At 42.5% G+C, this 26,170-nt stretch overlaps 1 protein-coding gene across 3 annotated transcripts in view; it reads left to right on the top strand.

Annotated features, from left to right (window-relative positions):
• Positions 1 to 26,170, top strand: part of LOC140191245 (ras GTPase-activating protein nGAP-like) — a 122,479-nt gene that overhangs the window by 48,589 nt on the left and 47,720 nt on the right. The window contains exons 1-2 of one of the 3 annotated variants that reach the window (XM_072248468.1): positions 6,231 to 6,778; positions 12,927 to 12,995. The exons of 1 other annotated variant lie outside the window; for it this stretch is intronic. In XM_072248468.1, coding sequence (XP_072104569.1) covers positions 6,739 to 6,778; positions 12,927 to 12,995 — 109 coding nt within the window. In that variant the 5' untranslated portion in view covers positions 6,231 to 6,738. Of the gene's footprint in view, positions 1 to 6,230; positions 6,779 to 12,926; positions 12,996 to 26,170 lie in introns of those variants that run through there. One more of the 3 variants, XM_072248469.1, reaches the window with a different exon arrangement.

The following is a 26,170-nucleotide window of genomic DNA, read 5'->3' as shown; positions in this document are numbered from 1 at the left end:
AGATTGATAGATTCTTGATTGGTCAGGGCATGAAGGAATGCAGGGAGAAGGCAGGAGGTTGGAGCTGAGAGGAAAATTGGATCAGCCATGATAAAATGGCAAATAGACTTGATGGGCCGAATGGCCTAATTCTGCTCCAATATCTTATGGTCTTATGGTTGCAGGGTAATAACTGTTCCTGAAGCTGGTGGTTTCTTCACAAACCAATGTTCGTGGTCTGAAAGGCTGGCTGGAAGCAGATTCAAACAGAAGTTTCAAAAGGGAATTGTATCAATATTCGAAAGACAAGAAAACCTTTACTAGATGAAGGGGTGGAATGAATAGAATTGTTTGTCCAAAGAGTTGATACATATTGCGATGGGCCGATGGCTTCCTTCTGTGCCTTAACAGGTTACGTAGGATCTAATTTGTCCAGTGGAGTTTAAAACTTAGGCAACAAGGCAACTTATTTGCACAGAGCAAGATCCCAAATAAGCAACGTGTCAATAGTCAGCCTGGTCAACTGAAAGCTACATATTGAGCCAGAAAATGCTAACAACTTCCTGTTAACGACTGCTGCCTGGCCTGTTGAGTTCCTCCAGCATTTTGTGTGTGTTGCTTGGATTTCCAGCATCTGCAGATTTTCTCCTGTTTGTTAATGATAATGACTTCCCTGTTTTTTTTCCCCCCTGGAATTGGAGTTAGGGGAATTTTTGCATTTACCAGAGAGGATAAAATGGTGCTATAGTTTACATGGATTCATAAAGATCAAAGTGCATTCACCATGGAAACAGGCCCTTCATTAAGCTGGGTCCACATTGACCATCAAACAATCATTTACATTATGTTACAGATGAGAAGGGGAGGGGGAGAGGGAGGAGGAGAGAGAGAGAGAGAGATAGGGAGGGAGAGAAAGAGAGGGAGAAAGAGGGAGGGTGAGAGAGGGAAGAAGAGAGAGCGGTGGAGAAGAAGGAAGAGAGAGGGAGGGTTGAGTGGAGGTGGGAGGAAGGGAAGGAGAGAGAGAGAACTTGCAGTTTGTAATTTGTCCAGCAGATGGTTGCTTTGAGACGTAGAACCAATAGGTTTCTATCACCTTGCTTTCATTGTGAAAAAAAATCCTAATTGGGGAAAAGAAGAGTGACATGCTCAAAGTTGTCAGGGTTATGATGGCGTGAGATGTTTCCACTAAGGTGCAAGACCAAATCTAAGACAGCCATGAATATAAGCCACACTAAATAGATCCAGCAGGGATTTCTGGAGAAATATCTTAGCATGTGAGTGGGAGATTTTCTTTTAATTAATTTTGAACATCCTCTGAATCTACTACATATTGATAATTACGCTGGACAACAAATTTTTTCAAAAGTGTTGCTTCCTCAGAACTTGTTTTGTTTATGATAGACTGCTTGAAGATGAACACAAATATAATTTCAGACTACTTGTATCACGTAGGAGTTTGGAGAAACAGCAAATTAACTTTTATTGAATATAATGTGTTTAATTGCATAATGGTGCTGATGCTTTGCAATATAGTTCAACTCAGTTAAAAATATTTTGTTAATGATTTTCATTTGTACTCAGTGGCTGAGGCTTCTTGCTTAAGTGTCCAACAATAATCAGCCAGCACCGATAGATTCCAGTTGCCCTGATACTGTTTCTCCATGACAGCAATGTCCCAGTGAAACCTTTCACCGTGCTCATCACTGACAGCACCAAGGTTTGCAGGGAAGAAGTCTAAATGGGAATGCAGAAAATGTATCTTTAGTGACATGTTGCATTTCATGGTTTTAGATGTTTGAAGCATGCTTTCAACTAGCTGCACGTACAAAATAGTTTGGTGCTCTGTAGATGCCGAGAAAAATTTCAACAACTTTCTTGAATGCCTTCCATGTGATTTTCTCCGGCCCCACTAGGAATACGTCAAATTGCCTATCATTGATGACCTGTTTGATTTGTGGACCAACAAAAATGCTTTCCTTAATCCCAGCATCAGTTATTCTGGGAAGCATCTGTCTCAAATATCAAAATCCTTCATAGAAATTTTTGTGCCTGGTGATAGCAAATTCCATCCTTACAGTCCTGAACCCAATAATTATTACTAAAACCTGTCCTGCCACACAGCAGCCGCACCACCCAAGCATGCCTGGACAAGATAGGAAACTTTCCAGCTTACATTGTAGGCAACATTTTAATTGACTTGAATTATGAATTGAAATAATAAACATAAGTTTATTTTAAAAAGGTGCTTGATAGGGAAATTTCATGGTAATTTTCATGATCAGTAGCCCAAGATTCATAAGATACACCTAAAGGTATTCAGGAAGCAAAATCTTTGTTGTCCAGTGTTATTCTTCATTCAGAATAAAGTGTCTGTGGTCCATGTTCAGAGGGTAGTCAGGAACCATTGATATTGAATCACATGCAGGCCCCATGGTAGAGCCACTGGTATACCACCTGTGATCCGAGTTCAATCCTGACCTCCCATGCTGTCTATGTGGAGTTTACACATACTCTCTATTACCATGTGGGGTTCCACTGGGAGCTTTGGTTTCCTCCCACCTAATTGACCTATAAGCTGCCACTGGTAATTAGGGTGAGTGGTAGAATTTGGGAATGTGCTGGAAGGAAATGAAGAGAGAATAAAGTGAGATGAGTATTTATTTATGTATTTATTTATTATTGAAATGCGGCGGAGAACAGCTCGAAGCCACGCCAACAGGCAAACCATATTTAACTATAGCCTAATCAAGGAACAATTTACAATGACCAACTAACCTACCAACCTGCACGCTTTTGGACTGTGGGAGGAAACTGGAGCAAATATAATATATTTGAATATGTAGTGGAACCACACATTTCACTAAATGTTTCGATGTACTTGTGGCAAATAAAGCTAATCTTTTTCATCTTTTCTTTCGTGGTTGTGCTACCTCAACCACCAGGGTTGGCGATGAGCCCCTGATGATTGGAGGGATCTGAGTGGGATGCCGCTGGGAGCTTGCCTAGCTGCATTCCAGGAACAGTGATTGGTCTTTGACTGGTCTCAGGAAGATGTGATCATGGGTCTGATGTTCCAATTTCTAAATGGCTTGATGGGAGAGATTAGAGAAGGCAGAGGTGGTGAACAGGAAATGATTCATGTTCTTTGGAATGCAAAGACTGCAAGAGACAGGAAACAGTTACCTCTGTTCACTTCAACACACAAAATGCTGGAGGAACTCAGCAGGCCAGGCAACACCTATGGAAGAAAGTACAGTCGACGTATTGGGTCAAGACCTTTTGGCAGGACTGGAGAAAAAAAGATGAGGAGTAGATTTAAAAGTTGGGGGAGTGGAGAGAGAAACACAAGGTGATTGGTGAAACAGGGAGGGGGAGGGATGACATAAAGAGCTGGGAAGTTGATTGGTGAAAGACATACAGGGCTGGAGAAGGGGGAGTCTGATAGGAGAAGACTGAAGGCCGTGGAAGAAAGAAAATGGGGGAGGAGGACCAGAGGGAGGCAATGGGCGGGCAGGGAGATAAGGTGAGAGAGGGAAAAGGGGATTGGGCATGGTGAAGGAGAGGTGGTGAGGGGCATTACTGGAAGTTCAAGAAATTGATATTCATGCTATCGGGTTGGAGACTACCCAGATGGAATACAAGGTGTTGTTCTTCTGACCTGAGTGTGGCCTCATCGTGACAGTAGAGGAGGCCATGGATTGACATATCAGAATGGGAATGACAAGATCCCAAGTTCCGGAGAATTATGTGCTGGACCCAGAGGCTGGTGGGGTGGTAGGTGAGGACAAGAGGATCTGTATCCCTGGTAGAGTGGCAGGGGGATGGGTTAAGAGCAGACATGTGTGAAATGGAAGTGATGCGGTTGAGGGTGGCATTGATGGCGGAGGAAAGGAAGCCCCTTTCTTTGAAAAAGGAGGACATCTCCTTCGTTCTGGAATGAAAAGCCTCATCCTGAGGGCAGATGCAGCAGTGATGGAGGAATTGAGAAAAGGGGATGTCGTTTTTACAAGTAACATGGTGGGACAAGCTATCTACAGCTAGCTGTGAAAGTCTATGGGTTTATAATAGACATCAATGTTTCCACTCTGTTCACTTACTGTTTTATTGTGAACGGGATGTGGGTGTAATTGGCAAGGCCTGCATTCATTGGCCAATCCTAAATGCCCTTGTAATGGCAGTGGTGTGATGCCTTCTTGAACCACTGCTGCCCCTTGGAGAAGGCACTCCCACAGTGCTCTTGGGTAGGGAGTTCCAGGATTTGGACCTGGTGCCGATGATGGAACAGCGATTTATTTCCAAGTCAGGGCAAAGTGCAGGAGGAGGTGTCTTCATACACCTGTCGGTCTTGTGTAGTGTTGTAGAAATTGGAAGGTGCTGTTAGATTGACCGGCTGCATACCTGCAGTGCATTTACTCACACATACACTGCAGCTACTGGTGAGGAGAAATGTGTTGCTTGTTGGATTATGTGTCAATTATATTGACTGTTTTGTCCCGGGTGGTTCTGAACTTTCTAAATATTGGATATGCACCTGTCCAGATAAATGGACAATATTCTATTATGCTCTTGGCTTGACTTGTAGATGGTGGGAAAAGTTCAGGGCATTATTAATATCATTTAAAGCGCTTAACAAAATAAAAGAATAACACAGAGTATGTTAACTTACTTACCACATGCAGAAGGCCACTCAGCCCATTGAGTCTGTCAGCTCCTGGCAGGAACCTGATAGAAATAAACATAATTCATACAGTATATAATGATATATGTTTTATTTGCTTAATTTATCTTCTTTTGAATATTGGTTGTTTGTCAATCTTTATTTGTATATAGATTTTCATCAATTCCATTGCATTTCTTTATTTTCCTGTGAATGCTTGCAAGAAATGAATCTTGGGGTAGTGTATGGTGACACATACGTATGTACTTCGGTAATAAATTGACCGTGACGTAGACATTTACCGAGTGACGGATTGCTTCATTTTCTGAGGAGCTGTGAGTAGATTTAAACATTGCGCAAGTTAACATGCATTTGTGTAGCTGACAAATTGGAATGGACTTGGGACCAGGGTCATTGATGACAATTCCTTCCACCTCTTCAATAATTATCTCTCTTGTACAGTGGGCTTAGTTTTACTCATAGTGTTCAAAAAATAAGAATTGACATTCTTTTTTTTCAATAACACAATCTCCAGATGGTCCATTGGTGGATTTTTGTTGTCTGTATTTTCTGCAATATGTATCTCTGGTTGCTTGATGTGCTATGCTGATGCCCATCAGAATGTGCCTAGGCTTGAGATTGTATTGTCACTGAAGCAGGTCGACTGTTGTACCTGGAGCCTTTGCAGCTGGGTACGTGAACTCTGAAATCAACTAGGGCTGAACTATATGGAGGGATTTACAGGACTGAAATGAATAAGTGGTTCTACAGGGTGGTTGATGTTCGAAACTCTCATCAGTAAGTGATGTGTTATATGACACCAACTGTAACTTAATATCTGAGAGTGATTTTAATATCATGGCTGATTTATTATCTCTCAACCCCATTCTCTTGTGTTCTCCCCATAAACTTTGATGCCCTTATTAATTAAGAGCTTACTCAACCTTCACTTTAAATATACCCAATGACTTGGCCTACACAGCCATCTGTGACAATGAATTCCACAGATTCACTACCCATTAGCTAAAGAAATTGCTCTTCATCTATGTTCCAAAAGGACATCATTGTATTCTGAGGCTGTGCCCTCTGGTCCTAGACAGGCTCACCATTGGAAATATCCTCTCTATGTCTACCCTATGTAGGCTTTTCAAAGAGCTGAGGGAGATGAATGACTTCTCTTGTCCCTCAACAACTTCCCCAGAGACCGTATGGATGGTCTCTCAGAGCAGAAGAAAAGAAGAACACCAGGGAAGAAAGTCAAAGATAGTATTCAAAATTATAAATAGGTTTGCTAAAAACAAACTATTCCCACTGGCAGGATGGTAGACTACAGAACATGGAACGAAAGAGGAAACAGAATATCTAGCAAAATGCTGGAAGATCCCAGCGGGTCAGGTAGCATCTATGGAGCCAAATGGACAATCAATGTTTGAGCCAAGTCCTCTTGTCTGTACAGACACCCACTGAGTCCCTCCAGTGCTTTGTGTGTTGCTCCAGACTCCGGAAATGACAATCTCTTGTCATATAAGGCGATATGACGTTTTTTTGAATTGGACACTTTGCTGGCATCTGGAATGTGCTGCGTTAAAGGGCAGTGAATCCTGTAAATTCAACTGGCGGAACTTGAGAAGGATAAAAGTTTGGGGAAAGTCTAATAATGGAGCAATAAACTCCAGTGTTACGTGATTTGTTCATTAAGCTCTTTGGGAAATGATTTTGAAAATCTGCTGTGAATGTAGGACGATGAAATGATCTCTAAGAATCAAGGGGAATTTTATTCTCTGCAAGGTTTGTTTCTGCTGACAGGAAGAAATGCTGATAGAAAATTGATGAGGTTTGGGGCTGAAATATTTCCTCTGAATCAAACAGTGGAGATCACCTGACCGGAGGGGATGGGTGTTGTCGACACAAACAAAACTGTCGCACCACTCTGTGGTGCGAGAGGTTGCGTAGTGTTGGAGCTGCTACTCTGCAGGAAACTGACAGACTTCACAGAGAGAAGCGCGGTGCTGGAAGGGCACTTGTGAGACACTATCTCCTGTGCCCTGTATCAGTGACAGCAGCAGTCCAAAGACACTGGAGTTTCCAAGGGAGGCAGCACAATGGGGATGAAGCGTTGGTTATTCTGTGGGGGACAACAAGGTAAGAGACAACCTGCTTCCAACTCTTCTAAATCTTCTGACCAACACAGCAGGCACTGGCAGAACATTTGCTTCCTTTGGTGGTTGGTTTTATTCATCTGCTAACATGAAAAAAAAGCTTTGAAATAATGTTCTCTTCTTTTCATGACTGTAGCATGCCTTTGCTCACATGCCATCTGTACATTGTCGAAAATCGCCTGAAAACCCATCAAGGTCCTTGGCATAGACTGTGTCTGATATCCAGAAACAAGTTTTGCTCTTCTCTAACCCACAACTCCACTAACCTCTAGAGGAGAAGGGTGTTCTGAATGCCATCACCTTTAGGTTTCCCTTCATACCATCCTGATTTGGAAACTTTTCCCTGTAGCTGGATAAAACTCATGGAATTCCCTCCATAGCCAAACAGAGGGATCACCTTCATCAGAAGGGCAGTAATGGTTCAAGAAGGTAACTCACTACTATCCTCTCAAAGGCATCTGGGGTTTGACAGTAAACACTGGCCTCTCCACACCACATGAAGTATTTAAGAGGACTGAGCTTATGTCATCACCAAACTCCTGTTCTTTTATTCGGACACAAGCATGAAAATATTTTTAATTGGTTTATCTTACAGGGTGATTTTCTCAGGAACCATTTGGTTTCCTATACAACCTTTGATTAATGGGTGAACGATGATGAGGCAATGAACGGATGAGTTACTGTAGGCAGATGGAAGATTTGGAAAGCTTGGTGGTTTACCGTTGTATCTCTGCATCGTCTAATAGTTTATGATTTGCATACTGGTATTTGAATGACTTGGAGTTTCATTATGTCATTGGTCATTATAGGTGAGTTCAGAGCACCTTGCAGTGAATTTATGAAAAGCTTTTGGGGTGTTGTCACTGAAGCAAAACGGGATGAAAACTGTACAGTACGTTCCCCATCCCTATCCTGATTGTGAGAGAGGCTATAACACCAGTGTTAGAGTGATGTATAGCTGAAGGGACATGGGTCTTTTATAACTGCAGAAGATAGTTATATCCACTTCAAAGATTCAAAGTATGTACACAGTGTACAATCCTGACATTCATCTTCCCCACAGACAGCCATGAATGAAAGAAAACCATGGAATCTGTTCAGAGAAGACGTCAACCTTCTCCCACACACACAAAAAAACACAAATTGTGCAACTGGCAGCAAAAACACAGAATATAAAACACAAAATTGAAAGGGTCCAGGCATATTCAGTTCAGATCAGCACTTGCTATCTGCAGGCTGCCCTGATTCAAAATCACCCAAAATAGCGAAAAAAAGGTATGAACAAAAACCAGAAAAAAAAAATCATAACATGGACTACAGAGTCCAATCCCCAGACAGCATTGATTAACCCAAAACAAGTTCTGGCTCAAGACCCAGAACTCAGTATCATCCTCCAACAGCAGACAGAGAGAGAGCGAGCGAGAGAGAGAGAGGAAGAAAGAGAGCGTTTGAATGCAGGGGCCTACCTCCTGGAGTAGTGAGTAAGAGGGAAAGAGAGAGAGAAAGAGAGACTCTGGTAGCAGTGAACAAGAGGCTGATAGAGGGTGCTGAACACCCCCCACCTGCTGCACTCACCTCAATAACTTCAAACTTCCTTGGCATCCTAACCTGTGAGATTGGTGAGAAATGGAGTTAATCATGGGCTCGCAGCTCGTATCCAGGCCTCTTGCACTCGAGGCCGCACGCCTCATGGAACATCCTCGGAGACTGCAAAGCGCTTGAGAGATTAGAGAGGACCACAGTTTCGTGATTAAGTTGTTAGCTGTATTACTCTGATGTGAATTTCACTGGTTTCATCACAGGGTAGGACTTGAACTCATAACTTTCTATTTTGCAGCCAAACAAGCTATGGGTTGAGTCACAAGTATCAAGGAGTAAACTTTAGTAGAAGTTTTGCCATGTTAATGAAATGTTTATTTTCAACTAATCATTATTCTTTGCCCTAATGGGAAATTTCTTTCAAGATAACGTTGATAAAATCTAGTGCATTGTAGATAGTCACAATATATTATTGGGCACACTTTATTGGCAATTTTACTTACCGCCTATTATGCTGCTGGCAGTGTTCGGGGCTTCCTTCATCGTGTCAGTAGCTTCCTCTTGGCTTTCACTACTGTCAGTCATGCAAGTCCCAGGTGGAGTCTCAGGAATACCACCACACTAAGATGTAGAATGATTCTCCATTGCTGTTTCCGTAACATTTTTGTTTGACCTGAGCTAAACCCCCAACCTAGAGGACAGGTGGATTACTCAGTCTGGCCTCTACCCTTTGACCTGTTTGGCATGGGTGATCCTACCAAGAACCAAAGCATGAAGCCCTGCCTCCAACCAACATAGCCCTCTGGGTCATTGAGGCATGCAAGCCTCCAAACCCTACCACAAGGTTATGGTCCTCTTGGAGGTCAGCAATTTTACTGGTACACATGTGGATCCCTTTTTCTACTACTATACACATTACCCAAGAAATCTCAGCAAGTGGTCTAGCTGGGGTAAGCCATTCTGCCCCTTTTACCTGTGCTATCACCAAATAAGATCATGGCTGACATTATGTTTCAATGCAGTTCTCTCGTACTAACTGCACAGTCCTTGATTCCCCCAGTAGTCAAACATTATGGGCGTTACCTGTCTTCTGTAGAAACAGATATGACAGTGGTCTTTAGCAGATTGTTAGGTAGTTATATGAGCATGCAGGGACTGGAGAGATATGGACTTAGTTTAATTTGATATCAGGTTTGGTACAGGTATGATGGGCAGAAAGTCCCATCCCTGTACCATACCATTCCATGTTCCATTTTCACAAAACTCTGGAGAAAGTCCCATCCCTGTACCATACCATTCCATGTTCCATATTCACAAAACTCTGGTTGGGCCTCAGAAGAGCACTTGAGGAAGATCTTGGAGAGGGACTACGGAACTTTACTCAAACGTCCCTGGGATAAGGGACTCTAATTAACATGGCAAGCCTGGAGAGGCTGAGGTCGTTCTTCCAAGAGCAGCCAGGCTTCAACAGGAGCACCAACAGGGGCATAGGGAGTTATGAAGAGCTCACAGGGAGCAAGTTAGGAGAGATGCGTCCACTGAACATCAAACGTAGAACAGTACATTCAAAGTTCAAAGTAAATTTATTATCAACGTATGTATATGTCACCAGCTTGAGTTTCATTTCCTTGCAGGCATTCACAGTAGAACAACGAAATATAATGGAAAGAATGAAAAATTGCTCACAAAGACTGACAAGCAACTATTGGGGGAAAAAAGACAAACAGTGCAAATACAAAACAAATAATAATAATAAACAATAAATGATAATATAGACAAGAAGTAGATCAGCACAGGATTAGGCCATTTGGTCCCCAGAGCCCATTCCGACCCTTATGCCAAATTAAATTGTTCGATCCCATCCTCCTGCACATGGCCCATACTCTCTCATTCCCTGCTTGCTCACGTCTCAGTGTTAATGACTCTTAAATATTGCTGTTGTACCTGTTTCCATCAGCACACCTAGCAGTGCGTTCCACTCTGTGTGTAAAAAATGCGCCTGATAAATCTCAAGGCCTTTTTGTATTTGACAACTCCACCCTGGGAAAGTGACTCTAGCTATCTACTCTGTCTAGGCATCTCAGAATTTTATATATTTCTAGCAAGATGCCCCTCAGCTTCCAACCTGCTAAGTAAACCGATTTAAAGCTCTCAGTACAACGGCTGGATAAACTTGGGTGTTTTCTCTGGAGCTGTAGATCTGATAGTGGGTTTTACAAATTTACGGGAGGCATCGATAGACTGGACAGAGAATATCTTTTTCCCAGGATTGAAATGTCTAATATGACAGGTCATGCATTGAAGGTGATGGGGGGTAGGTTCAGGGGGAATGTGAGGGGTAAGTTTTTTACTCGGAGAGTAGAGGATGCCTGGAATGTACTGCCTGATATGGTGGTAAAGGCAAATACATTAGAGGCTTTTAAGAGACATTTGGATAGGCACATGGATGCAAGGAAGATGGAGGGATATGGAGATTGCGTAGGTAGGAGGGAATATTTTTAAAATTTACTTTTTAGCTGGTTCAGCTCAACATTGTAGGCCAGAGGGCCTGTTTGTGTGCTGTACTCTTTTATGGAATATGTTCACTTAATTACCACACATAGACAGAAGGCCATTCAGCCCGTCAGTGCATGTCAGCCCTGGCAGAGCAAACCCATCAGTTGCGTCTTTTAGAATGTTGGAGTCATGCAGTCTCGAGAAGAAGAGTAAACAGTTTGACTCATAATGTTAGAGAGGAGCTTCAGTGAATGTTCACAAGAAAATGGTTACGGGGCTACTGGGATGAAAGTAAAGGAAGTGAGATTAATCAAATTAACAAAACCATGATCATATATGTACTGTAAACAAAATCAGCAAGGGCTGGAAACATTAGCAGACTTAAATGTTTTTCACCTGAAACCTTGGCTCTCTGTCTCTCTCCACAGATGCTAGACAACATGATCAGTGTTCCCAACGTGTTCTGTTTTCACCTCAGATTTCCAAAATCTGCAGTTCCTTTAGCTTTCAATTAAATGAACCAAACCCAGGGTTTGCCAAGCATGAGATATTTTAGTTAAAAAAAATTATTTTTATAACTTAAGCAAATCAAGAATAACATGTTCATGAAATTACGTAGCACGGTGGTACAGCAAATAGAGACGCTGTCTCACAACTCCAGCTACTGGGGTTCAATTCTGACCTCAGATGCTGTCTGTGTGGTGTTTGCATGTTCTCTCTGTGACTGTGTAGGTTTCCTTTGGATGCTTGGGTTTCATCCACATCCCAAAGACAGGTTATCTGGACACTACGAATTGCCTTTGAGTGTTAGGATTTGGACGGGGGTGATTTGGTGAGAATATGGGGAGAATGAAGAGTCAGGATTTAGTGTAAATGGGTGGCCGATTGTTGTTGCAGTCTCAAAGGACCAAAGAGCCTGCTGTCGTGCTGTAACTATAACCCCAACAAAAATTAAAAATATTAAATTAAGTAGAATCATTCCGTACGGTAACTTCACTTCCTTTTTGCCGGCTAAACCAATGGCCATGAATCTCCTTTATAATCATTAGCATCTTCAATGCTGTGTCCAGTGCGACGTGCTGTTTAATTCGGGAAACTGTTTGTCTAGCTTATTGCAGGGAATCCTGGAAGACCAGGCCTGTTTCTGGGAATGAGAATGTAGCATAGTAGGATATCAGCTGTTACAGTCATGGTGGGCCAAATGGTCTCCCTTTGTCCGCATCATTCTTGGATCCTGAATCTGTTATTGTTTGGGTCCAAATCAGCTGCAATTAACCAGATCAGTCATAAACCTCACATTGGAATTTGATGAAAAAATCTCTCCCGCATCCCCGACACTTATTTGGTTCAATAAACTACTTAATCATTTGACTAAAGTGGTCCGTGGATAACTGTTGCCAATCCATGGTTGTATATAGTGTCTATGATTTGGTACTTTGAACTTTGAGTTCTGACCAAACTCCATGGCTCATAACAAATTGTGACGTCTGATCAATCTACCAAAAGCCTGAACGTATGTACCAACAAGCCCAAGGTAGCTTTCATCCCACCATTGAATGGACCTCTTGTACAATATGATGGGCTCTTGCCTTCACAGTCTGCCCTGTTATGACCTTGCACCTTATTGTTAAGAGTGCTTGCACTCTTTTGGTAGCTTTTACAATTTATTCTGCACTGTTACTGTTTTACCTTCTTCTAGCTCAAGGCAGTGTATAATGATTTAAGCTTTCCATTGTATCCTGGTACACGTGACAGTAACAAACCAATCCCCATGCCATTGCCAATAACATTCTGAGAATTATCTACAGATGGGAGAGGAGTAGACGTACATAGGCCTTGGATTTGCTGGAGTGTTGAATAAGTTCTTGAGGATTACTGTAAAGAATGGGAGGATAGAGAAAGATCAAGGAAAAATTGGAATGCAGTGACTGAGGGAAGTATTTAAGGCCCACAATAATTCTTCTTAGATGGAAGGATTAAATCAGATTTTGTGTTCCATCGGAATCACAAGATGAAGCAATTGGCCCAGTGCAGAGCAACGGTGTAAGCTTTATAATCTTTCAATGGATGTCTTCTCCTGTATATATGTCTTCCAGTGGGTCACCTTCCTGCATCAGATGCCACTGCAGAGGATACAACACGAAATCAGACGCTTCAGGAGTTTGGTAATGTTGGTCTCAGTTTTCAGTGGAAGTGTGGTTTGTGTCTGCTTCCTCCGATGAGTGGCAAAACTTGAGGTCTGTTGTAAATCCTGGGCGTGCATGCTGAAGTTTGGTTGCATTGGTGTGAATCATGCTGGACCCAGTTCATTGAAACCGTTGCATATTTTCACCGACATGGGCCAGCTGCTATGGAGTCATAGAGTAATAAAGCATGGAATCAGGCCCTTCAGCCCAACTTATCCATGCTGACCAAGGTGCTCAGTAAAAGCCAGTTCCATTTTCCCATATTGGTCCACATCCTAAATCTTCCGAATCACTTATCCAAATTCTTTTAAATATTGTCATTGTACCTGCTTCAACCAATTTCTTTGGCAGCTCATTCCAAATACACGGCACTCGCATTTTTCCCTGTTCACCATTAACCATGGTGAAGAGAGACTGCGAGGAAGATTAAATATTTCCACTGGTGAATCCTGGACAGATGCAAAATAATTCCTCGAATGAGTAAATGCGTGCATTGGATCTTGGAATAAGTTGCAGCGTGAAAGTCTACTACCAGTTCGATACCTTAATGTGAATTCTGAACCTTGTGCTCTTTCATTATTAGACCATAAGACCATAAGACAAAGGAGCAGAAGTCAGCCATTCGGCCCATCGAGTCTGCTCCGCCATTTTATCATGAGCTGATCCATTCTCCCATTTAGTCCCACTCCCCCCGCCTTCTCACCATAACCTTTGATGCCCTGGCTACTCAGATACCTATCAATCTCTGCCTTAAATACACCCAATGACTTGGCCTCCACTGCCACCCATGGCAACAAATTCCATAGGTTCACCACCCTCTGGCTAAAAAAATTTCTTCGCATCTCTGTTCTGAATTAACCCTTCAATTGGAAGCTATTTGACAAAAAATGGAGAAATTAATCCTGGAATGCATGCAATAAATGAACACTCCCATGGAGGTTATGAAATTTGGTTATGGTGAAGTAATGGGACTGACCTGCACAATCACCATCATTACAAGTGGACCACAAGGGGCTTTGTGCTTTGCTCCCCCTCCCCCCCCCAACTGCCGCTCTACTTGTTTTACACAGTACTGTGCAAAAGTCTTAGACACATATACGATATAGCTAGGGTGCTTAAGACTTTTGCAGAGTACTGTACCTAAGACTGTGAGGTCAAGCATAGTTCCAATGCCATATTTAAGTTTGCCAATGACACCATTGTTATTGGCCGAATTAGATTAGATTATGAGGACACGCAGTCCTCTTTTATTGTCATTTAGTAATGCATGCATTAAGAAATAATACAATGTTCCTCCAGTGTGATATCACAGAAACACAAGACAGACCAAGACTGAAAAACTGACAAAAACCACATAATTATAACATATAGTTACAACAGTGCAAAGCAATACCATAATTTGATAGAAGAACAGACCATGGGCACGGTAAAAAAAAGCCTCAAAGTCTCTCAAAAGATCCAACGTCTCACACAGATGGTAGAAGGAAGAAAACTCTCCCTGCCATGAGCTTCCAGCACCGCAAACTTGCCGATGCAGCATCCTGGAAGCACCCGACCACAATCTGACTATCAGTCCGTCCGAAAACTCGAGCCTCCGACCAGCCCTCTGACACTGAGCACCGAGCACCATCTCTGCTGAGCGCCTCGACCCCATCCCCAGCCACCAGCAACAGGCAATGCCGAGAATTTGGGGCCTTCCCTCCAGAAATTCTCGATCGCACAGTAGCAGCGGCAGTGAAGCAGGCATTTCAGAAATTTCTCCAGACGTTCCTCTGTGCTCCTCACGTCCGTCTCCATCAAATCAGGATTGTGCATGGCCCCTATTTAACAAATACGATATCATTTCACCAGAGAGGCCGCATGCGCTGTGTTGTGCCGCCATCTTCGCCTCCTCCTCCACATCCATAGTGGTGATGAATCGGTGGGAGATGGAAAATCTGGCTGAATGGTGCCATAAAAGTAACCTCTCACTCAACGTCAGCAAAACCGAAGAACTCAGGAGGAGGAAACCAGAGGTTCATGAGCCAGTCCTCATCGGGGCATCAGAAATGGAGAGGGTCAATCACTTTAAATTCCTTGGCACTATCATTTCAGATTATCTGCCCTGAGTCAAGCATGTAAGATATTGGATGTAAGAATGTTGGACATTAGTAATGTGAAATACACCAGCTTTATCGAAAGGGAGAGACCTTGGGCACAGTGATAATGGCCACGTAGGGCTCCTCTTTGGCAGCAGAGTGGTCAGCAGGCCATTGGTACTCACCCACCACACTCACCTTGATGTTTCAATCTTTCCCATCGCTTTAGTCAGCGAATAATGGAAGCTTTAATGGGCAAAATAGAGTTAAACATCGGCTCGTGCCCCATCTTGTAGTTTCTTAACCTTGAGGTTGGCGTTCGCTGCTTCCCAGAATCTTCTCGGAGAGTGCAAAATGCTGGATCACTCTATCGATCTCCAGTTTGGAAATTGCAGGCCCTCTCAGTTCCAGAAACACATTGTGTATGGTTTTTCATTGATTCTGTTGAGTTTCTTGATACTTATTGTGAATTCCCACAAGAAAATAAATCTCAGGGTGGTTTATGGTGATATATATGTTCTTTGATGATAAATTTACTTTGAACTTTGAAGATTCAGAGTAACTCCAGCATCTGTTGTTATGTTAATATAGTGCCAGTACCTGAAATATTTTGCTCTCATGTACAATGAAACAGCTGAGCTACTGCGAAATATCGGCCAAAACTAGATATGCAGCTTTCTCAATACACTGACGTGACTCACAGTTTTGTTCATTTAAGTTCCCTTTACACAGGGATGCTGTTATTTATGTCATTGAAGAAGGGTGCAACACGAAAAAAGACGACCCGTAACACTTTAGTAATCCAGTGCAGGAACTCGTTAGGTCAGGCAGCATCCATGGAGAGGAATGAAAAGTTTCTGTAACACTTTTGTAATCCAGTTAGAACTGCTGGAGTTTCTTTGGAATTTAAAAATAAGTAGCAAACTTTTCAAAGGATGTTTTGAAGTTGGTAGTTAAGGATAAATCATAGCAAGGGCATTGAGGAGAATTCATTTCTCGCCGTAACTTACTCGCATGGGATCCCCTAACCTCACTTAAAGTACATACCATTTTAATGTCTGCTGCCTCTGGTGTGTATAAATGAATAGAACTTTGCAGAAGAACACAGTGTTCTGGGCAATATTTATTTTACGTCAACTGCACTAGCATGTAATTGCTTAATATTAATTGCTGTTTGTGGGAGCTTACTCTGCACAGACTCGGTGCTGGGACGACCATCAGAGCAGGAACTACACTTCAGAGGGAGGTTGGTAACTGTAGGGCTGTTTTGGAACATCTTGAGGTTGTGAAACGTTTTCAGTTCCTTTTGAATTTTGCTTCATCAGGTTCGTCTTCTGACTCTAGGGTTGAAAGCTCTTTTGTTTCTCTGAGCCTCAGGGAGAAGACCACCTACAGGGATTTTGTCTCAATTCCCGCTAACAAGCTTCTGAATTCCATAAATGATTTGAGTTAATTTGAAATCTATAGAGAACTGACAATGGAGGCAAACTTTGCATTATTTTTCTTGCAGAAACCTTTTCCTGTGGAGTGTTGGGCAACTGGAAGCCACATTTCCTATCATCTCACATCAGCTTGGTTGTAACATTGCTCAGAAATTAATGCATTTCTATGCTCTGTCCTTTGCTTTCGTAGCCAAATTGTTTTTCAAATATACCCTGGTGTGACGCGGGCAGAGAGTGTCGGTGTCACACCAATGTGTTGCAAGACACACATATAGAATAGTGCCATTTTACAACTTGAAATGACATCCGTATACTGCAGAAGAGCTGAATTTCAGCAATGTAAAGAAAAATAATATAAATTAATGGTGAGGGACAATAAGATTTAAGTTTTGAAAAACAGCAAAGTTTTGGGCAAAGACAAAGTCATAAAAATGTGTCTTCAAAGAACATATATATTACCTTCCACTGCCCTAAGATCTGCTTTCTTGCAAGCATTGATGGAATGTACATAAACAACCAATTTAGAAAAAATACACAAGCTGAGCAAATAGTAATTCTGAGAACATGAGTTGTAAAGAGCCACTGAAAATGAATCGGTAGGTTGTAGAATCAGCTCAGAGCTGTGTTTGGTGATGTTCGCCATGCTGGTTCAGGACCCCAGCGATGCGCGAGCTAAAGTTTCTCTACCTCCTGTCTGATGGTAGTAGCAAGATGAGAGCATGGTCTGGATGGTGGGAGTCCTTGGTGATGGATGCTGCTTTCTTGTGTTAGTACTCGATGTAAATGTGCTCGGTGGTGCAAAGGGCGTTGCCACTACTTTCTGTAGACATTTTAATTCCTTGGCATGGGTATTTCCACACCAGTCCATGACACAGTCAGTTAGGATATCCCCCACTATGGACCTATAGAGGTTTTTCAATGTTTTTGGTAACATGGTGAATCTATGCAAACTTCTAAGAAAATGGAGACACTGTCATACATGCTTTGTGATGACACTTTCGTGCTGGTCCCAGGACAGAACCTCTGACATGATAATGCCCAGGAGATTAAAGATACTGACCTCCTGCACCCACGATTGCCTAATGAGGACTGGCTCATGGGCATCACGCTTCTTCTTCCTGTTGTTGATACTTAGCTGTTTGATTTTGCTGACATTGAGTAAGAGATCATGTTGTGGCACCAGACAACCAGATGTTCAACCTCCTTCCTATATGTCAATTCATCACCATCTTTGATTTCACCACTGACAGTGGTGTCTTCAGCAAACTTAAATATGGCATTGGACCCCTACGTAGCCATACAATCGTAGGTATAAAGTGAGTATGGGTATGAAGTTTTGATGGATTTTAGCAAGTGGAATTCCGACTGAACCACTACGGTAATGAACTCTCTGGGCCTGTGTGGGAGCCGGAGAGTGCCAGTCTCCACGATTTCTAGAGCATCTTAATTGGTTAGCTGTTGATTAATTGTTTGTTTGTTAAATTTATTTTGATGGGCTCAGGGATTCCGAGTCACATGCTTGACTTTAGTGGATGTTCCTTAGTGCTTACCACAGGGTCTGAGTTTGGAGAATACTCTGTCTTGCGGTGTTGCTTGGTTCTGTTGGAATTCCAGTGTATAAACTCTGTTTGCCATCTCTATGCGGGAGTCTTTCCTCCGCACTTGGGTTCCATCCTTTGCCAGTGCTCACTGTGACAACTTCTGTACCTCCTGTTTTGTACTTTTCATCATTCGCTACATCTGGACACTTCTAGTGAGGCCAACATTTATTACTTTTTTGTAATTACCCTAAGCAGAGTACCGTGTGATATACTGCTCTGAGAGCACTGCCAGATATGTAATTTTTATGATTTTGACCCAGCAACAATGAAGGAACAGGGATATATTCCCAAGGCAGGGTTGTCTGCAAGCTCGAGTAGAACCTGTAGGTGATGACTTTCTTGGTGGTAGAGGTCATGGGCTTGTGAGGTGCATCCAGAGTGGACTGGCTGAGTAACTGCAGGACATTTTGTAGGTGGGACATACTGTAATGGGGTGGGAAAGACTGTAAATGCTGGAGGGAGGGAATGATTAAATTGATGAAAGAACTGGCCATTTCAAGTGAATTGCTTTCTCCTGAGATGTGTTGAGGCTCTTGAGGGTCGTTGGAGCAGCTTGTCTGAGCGTTCTATCACACTCCTGACATCAACCTTTGTATGGAAATCTCTTTGATAATGGCTGTGAGCATTAAGAATCTACGACCAATGGTAATAGGGGATGAGAGGACCAAACAGCCCCTCAACACTGCTCCACCACAGCTTATCTGACCATGGTTTCAACAATTCCCTGCCTGTAACCCCATTACTTTTGACCTTCCAAGAGCCCAACTGTGGAAATGTTCAAAGACTCAGCATCCACAGCTCAATGGGATATATAGTCATGCAGCATAGAAACAGGCCCTTCAGCCCACTGAATTCATACTGGCCACCAGTCATCCATTTGCACATTCTATACTCAATCCATTTCACTATCCTGCAATCCCATCAATGCCTTTCCGGTTCTAACACTCAGCTATACTCTAGGGCAACTATCAGTGGCTAAGTAACCTCCAATTTCTCCTTAAAAGAATTCCTTCTTTTTCCTCCTTTTAGATGGGAAACTTCACACTTTAAAATTATGCCATCTAGTTCTAGATTATCCCATAATGGGAAGCATCCTCTTAGCATCTAGTCTGTCAGTCCCCACTTAGATATCATATGTTACATGAAGTTAACTCTTCAATCTTCTGCCTGCTCTTGGAAACACTCTACTCTGTCGTGCACTTAAGTCTCCTGTCAATGGTGACTACTAGGGTGTTGCTGGTGGGTCAACTAAGCAATGGTATTGATGCTGAATGTCAAAAGTAGGTGGTTGGTCTCTCATCCGGAGAGTTGTTTTTTTAGCCTGATACTTATGTGGTTCAAATATTACTTGTCACTTCATTTCATTTCTGAGATAAATCAAACTCTTCAATAAGTAAAACTGTCCAGGACTTGTATACAGGTGTGGATTGCTTCACTTATTGAAGAGTTCTATCTATCTATGTATTATCTATTTATCTGTCGATCTGTTTGTTTATTTGTTTATTTATTTATGTACACGGCCCAATGACCCTGAACTGCCCAATTACAATCATATGACCGAATGGTGTGTTGGGGGGGGGGTGGTTTGGGGGGGGGTGGAGGTGCCTTCGATGGACTGGGTTGTATCCAATAGTTTCTGTAGCCTTTTCAAATCTGGAGCACTAGTGCCTAAATCAGGGGCCTTAACCAGGCTGTGATGTAACCAGTTAGAATACTCTCCTGGGTGAATCTATGGAAGTTTGTCAAAGCTTTGTTGATTAGGGTAAATGGATGGTTGATGGTTGGTGAGAGCCAATGGCTGGAGGGTCTGCTGCCAGAGTGTTTCTTCCAGTGACTCCATGACTCCATCAAGGTAGTCACCGAGAAATTTGTCTTAATTTTCCATGGTATCAGGTAACAGAAATAAGCTTACAAAAAGGAGTGGCTGTGGCCCAGTCCAGCACGGGTAAAGCCTTCCCCACCACTGAGCACATCTACAAGAAAAGCTGTTCGCAGGAAAGCAACATCCACCATCAGAGACCCCCACCACCCAGGACATACTCTCTTCTCACTGCTGCCATCGGGAAGAAGATACAAAAGCTTCAGGACCCACACCACCAAGTTCAAGAGTTCTTACCCCTCAAGCATCAGACTCTCGAACCAGAGGGGACAACTTCACTCAACTTCACTCACCCCATCATTGAAATGTTCCCACAAACTATGGACTCACTTCCAAGGAATCTAGAACTCATGTTCTTGATATTTATGGCTTAGTCATGTATTTATTTATTATTATTATTATTAGTTTTTTCATTTTGTATTTGCATAGTTTTAGTCTTTTGCACATTAGTCATTTGTCTGCCTTGTATAAGCAATTTTTCATCAATTCTATTTTTTTATTTGTACTTACCATGAATGCCCACAAGAAAATGAACCTCAGGATAGTAAATGGTGACATACTGCATAATAACCCTGATAATAAATTTACTTTGAATGTTTGAAATGCAAGCTCAGGTGAGCTCCAGTGAGTGAAGGAGAATTAGGCCACAGAGTGATGGGTATGTCGAATTTCCTGGTCCGCTGTGCTGAAAGACAGAGTCATTCTGGCTGGGACATCTGATTACAGCTAGCCTCTGAGATATACAGGGACAATCTTGCTGCCTTGGGTTCACAAGGTCACAGGGATCAGAAGGCTTCTTGCACACCACAGGAACTGTAAGGGTGTAGGTCACGTAACGCCTTCACGTATGACCTTACAGCCATTGACCAATTGCCGTTATAGGAAATGCGGCTGCCAACTCCCAGTGATAAAGAACATAGAACATAAAACAGAACACAGAGCATAGAGCACAGAACAGAGACTGGTACAGTACTGCTTCAGGCTGTTCAGCACTCCTAATCCCTTGTGTCTGCAGCCCTCTATCCCTTCCAGTAAGATGGTGGTGCACCTGGATGCAGTGGGCTCTCAGGGGCCAACCAAAGGTGTTTTTGTCTTTATTAAACACCTTTGATATGATCACAAGACAAGGCCGGCCTTTAAAAAAGTGAGCTGCTTATTGTCAGAGGAGCTGGACTTGCTGCCTGTTACAGGAAGGCATCGGATTTGGTGCGTGCAGTGTAACCACGGGTGATTGCTTTGGATGTTTCTCTTGTGATCGCAAGACCCTGTTGGATGTTGCTAATGTAAGATGATGCTGACCCATTTTCTTGTCTGTATTCATGACAGACAGCAGGGCAGCTGCATGGCCTCAGTTGTAACGAGGACTAGGCCTCAAGCCGCGGGCTTGCCTGCTACTGCAGTCCAGGAGAGGAGACGTCAGAGGTGGTGTAGCATACTCAGTTAGGGGCTGAACTCTCCCATCAGTGCTGTGCTCCTGTGTTTAATCGGTGGAATGACAAGATGCATTCTGCGCATGCATACATTCATCAGTTCACTGCTAGGAATTGCACCATCAATTAGTGGGACATGTCATGCAGGGACTTGGGCTATATTATATGTATTTATTTCTCCTTTACATGACTGTACATTTGTTTGCCATTTCGAATGTGCCTTGCTGTGCTGTGTATGTTTTGCACCCTGGCCCCAGAAGAACTCTGCTTTGTTCAGCTGTATTGTATGGTTGAATAATAATTCGGAATCGGAATCAGGCTTACTATCACTGGCACATGTTGTGAAATTTGTTAACTTAGCAGCAGCAGTTCAATACTATACATAATATAGAAGAAGAGAAAAATAAAATAATAGATAAATAAATCAAATACAATATATATGTATAATGAATAGATTAAAAATTGTACAAAAACAGAAATAGTCTATATTAAAAAAGAGAGGTATTGTTTAAGGGTTCAATGTCCATTTAGGAATCAGATGCAGAGGGGAAGAAGCTGCTCCTGAATCACTGAGTGTGTGCCTTCAGACTTCTGTACTTCCTTCCCGATGGTAATAGTGAGAAAAGGGCATGCCCTGGGTGCTGGAGGTCCTTAATAATGAACGCTACCTTTCTGAGACACTGCTCCTTGATGATGTCCTTGGTACTTTGTAGGCTAGTACCCAAGATAGAGCCAACTAAATTTATAACCCTCTGCACCTTCTTTCAGTCCTGTGCAGTAGCCCACCCATACTAGACTTTGATGCAGCCTGTCAGAATGTTCTCCACGGTACATCTGTAGAAGTTTTTGAGTGTTTTTGTTGACAGACCAAATCTCTTCAAACTCCTAGTGAAGTATAGTCACTGTCTTGCCTTCTTCGTAGCTACATCAATATGTTGGGACCAGGTTAGGTCCTCAGTGATCTTGACACTCAGGAACTTGAAACTGCTCACTCTCTCCACTTCTGATCCCTCGATGAGGATTGGTATTTGTTCCTTCGTTTTACCCTTCCTGAAGTCCACAATCAGCTCTTTCGTCTTACTGATGTTGAGAGCCAGGTTGTTGCTGCGACACCACTCCACTAGTTGGCATATCTCACTCCTGTATGCCCTCTCGTCACCATCTGAGATTCTACCAACAATGATTGTATCGTCAGCAAATTTATAGATGGTATTCAAGCTATGCCTAGCCACACAGTCATGAGTATAGATACAGTAGAGCAGTGGGCTAAGTACACACCCTTGAGGTGCACCAATGTTGATCGTCAGCAAGGAGATATTATCACTAATCTGCACAGAATATGGTCTTCTGGTTACAAAGTCACGGATCCAATTGCAGAAGGGGGAACAGAGGCCCAGGTTCTGTAACTTCTCAATCAAAATTGTGGGAATGAAGGTATAAAATGCTGAGCTATAGTCAATGAACAGCATCCTGACATAGGTGTTTGTGTTGTCCAGGTGGTCTAGAGCTGTGTGAAGAGCCATTGAGATTGCATCTGCCAATGACCTATTGTGGCGATGGGTCCAGGTCCTTGCTGAGGCAGGAGTTCAGTCTAGTCATGACTAACCTCTCAAAGCATTTCATCACTGTAGATGTGAATATTCCTGAGTGATCGTCATTAAGGCAGCTCACATTATTCTTTCCAGCACCTGCAGATTTTCTCATGTTCACATTATTCTTTTTAGGCACTGGTATAATTGTTGCCTTTTTGAAGCAAGTGGGAACTTCCACCCATAGCAGTGAGAGGTTGAAACTTAAATTTGAATTTACATATTCATGTGCTTCTCTAAGAGCCTCTCAAATGCCTCTATCATATCTGTCTCCATTACCACCCCAGTAACAGATTCCAAGCTCCCACCACTCAGTGGAGAAAAAGCTTGTTCTGTACATCTCCTTTGAGCTTACTCCACCTGACTTTAAATGTCCTCTGTTATTACGCATTTCTAACCTGGAAAGGAGATATTCCGTTTAAGCTTCTCATCATTTTGGAAAGATCAGACAGTACAATTTTAGTGTTGTTGATTCAGTGATGAAGCTGAAAAGAAACCCCCAAGAGTGGTCAAAGTCGAAGTAAATTTATTATCAAAGTGTGCATTTGTCCACAGCCTCCTCTACTGTAAAGATGAAGCCACACTCAGGTTGGAGGAACAACACCTTATATTCCGTCTGGGTAGCCTCCAACCTAATGGCATGAACATTGACTTCTCAAACTTCCGCTAATGCCCCACCTCCCCCTCATACCCCATCCATTATTTATTTATATACACATATTCTTTCTCTCACTCTCCTTTATCTCCCTATGTCCCTCTCATTATAACTCCTTGTCCATCCTCTGGGTTTCCTCCCCTCCCCCTTTTCTTTCTCCCTGGGCCTCCTGTCCCATGATCCTCTCATATCCCCTTTGCCTATCACCTGTCCAGCTCTTGGCTCCATCCCTCCCCCTCCTGTCTTCTCCTATCATTTTGGATCTCCCCCTCCCCCTCCCACTTTCAAATCTCTTACTAGCTCTTCCTTCAGTTAGTCCTGACGAAGGGTCTCGGTCCGAAACGTCGACTGTACCTCTTCCGATAGATGCTGCCCGGTCTGTTGCGTTCACCAGCAACTTTGATGTGTACTATTTGTTACCAAATACTCCCTTAAGATTCATTTTTTTACTGGCATTGACTGAAACAACAAAGAAAATACAATGGAATCTATGAAAATCCATACATAAAAAAGTGAGAAACAAGCAATGTGCGAGACAAGACAAACTGTGTAAATAATGAAAAATAATACTGAGAACAGGAGTTGTAAAAGGATCCTTGAAAGTGGGTCTGCATGTCATAGAATCAGTTCAAACTTGTGGCCAGTGAGGTCAGAATCTTGGTGCTGCGGGATCCTTTGTTCAATTCAAGGGAGCAGATCTCTCTGGAGTGGGATTTAAACTGAGCACTGCCTCAGAACCTCACATCAAACAAGAGGAAAATCTAGTAGCTGGCCATTTGCTTCAAAGTCAAGGTCAAAGCTGATTCATTGTTATATGCACAAGTGTTTGTCTGCGCAGGTGTAATGAAAAAACTTACTTATGGTGAGATCACAGGCATAGAGCATCAAATAAGCGGCATTCACAAGAAAACATAAATTACACACAGTGATTAAGAAAGTACACAATCAGAACAAAACAAAACGAGTCCATTGTAGTGCAAAGTAATAAAAGTGTTCATAGTTTTTTCTATACTGAGGTAATGATTAGGGTTGTGCTGGTTGGTTCAAGAACTGAATGGTTGAAGGGAGGAAGGTGTTCTTGAACCTGGTTGTGTGGGACGTCAAGCTTCACAGCCTCCCACCTGATGGTAGCTGTGAGAAGATGGTGGTGACCTTTAATGATGGATGTTGCCTTCTTCGGGTAGTGCCTCCTGTAGGTGCTACTGATAGCGGGGATTGATGTGCCTGGGACGTATTGGCCAAAGTCCACTACTCTGCATCTTACAATTCAAGACACGGAAGTGAGGGTTTGCAAATGCTTTGATCATGTGCTGGTGGCTGTCACTGAAGTAAAGGCTCCTTCAGTATCCTCTCACCACCCTTTCCCATTTGGACGCTCACTGACAGTTTAGCCGCAGACATGCATCTCTTCTCTGCTTTCTCAGGGGTTTTTTTAGTTGCCCGTTAATGATAACATCTGCAGGAAGTGACAGTGTCGGTAAGTACAGCAGTGTCAGACTGATACTCATTTTTTTCGTCTTTCGGTTAAGGCACTTTCTGCTTAGATGTGTGTGCTTGGTATGCCCAGATTTGGATAGGATTTGGACTCCATTGTAAATGAAGAGCTGCAAATATCTGAAATAAAAGCAGAAATTGCTAGAAATTCTCAGTGCCCATGAAGGAAAAAGTGGAGGTAACATTTCAGCTCATTGACTTTTCTTCCAGAATTAGTATCTGTCTGAGTGAGATTGCTCCCACAGGGTTACATTCTGATCAAAAGATTACTAACCTGATAGGTTAACTCTCATTTACTTAAGAACGGCTGACTTGCTGGTGCTCTCAAAGACTTTTGATCTTTGCTTAATTTTTTCCACTAATCGTTGCAGACCTACCTGAGAGGACAAAGGCACAGAACACTGATGGTGTTACTTGTGTTTTGTGCTCAGATATTCACTTTGGCCTCAATGCCCTTCAGAACTAATTGTACTGAGTGTTATTTCTTTTTTTCCCTTTTTTCTATTTCTCTTCTAAGAAATATTTTTTTTCAAATTTTGTTCCTAGAAATTTTTTTTACCCCGAACCCTTGAGTCAGTGTTGGAATTATGTAAATCATAGCTTACAAAACATAAAATTATCCATTAAATAAAAACAAACATGGCAGAAATAAATATCAATATAATACCCATCTGTGTCTACTTAGACCTCCAATAACAGAAAAGGCTGCCATTCAGCAATATGCTTCACCACTACATTCATCACTATTCCCCCACCCCCCAGGAAACCTAAATATTTGCCCCATTTTTGTGTATAGATGTCCAATCTATCAAACTGTTTGTAAGACATGCGTTCAAAAGCTGCCACTTTGGCTATTTCTGTGACCCACTCCTGAAATGTTGGTCCCCCCAAGTTCCTCCAACCTCGACTTATAATTTGTCTTCCTACTGTTATACTTGGCTGGATCCAATTTTGAGAGTGTTTATCCCCAAGTAACCCAAATGTGT

Source organism: Mobula birostris, chromosome 32 (assembly GCF_030028105.1).
Source record: "Mobula birostris isolate sMobBir1 chromosome 32, sMobBir1.hap1, whole genome shotgun sequence".
Taxonomy (NCBI): domain Eukaryota; kingdom Metazoa; phylum Chordata; class Chondrichthyes; order Myliobatiformes; family Myliobatidae; genus Mobula; species Mobula birostris.
The sequence above is the reverse complement of the archived record's forward strand: the minus strand, read 5'-3'. Positions and strand labels throughout refer to the sequence as shown.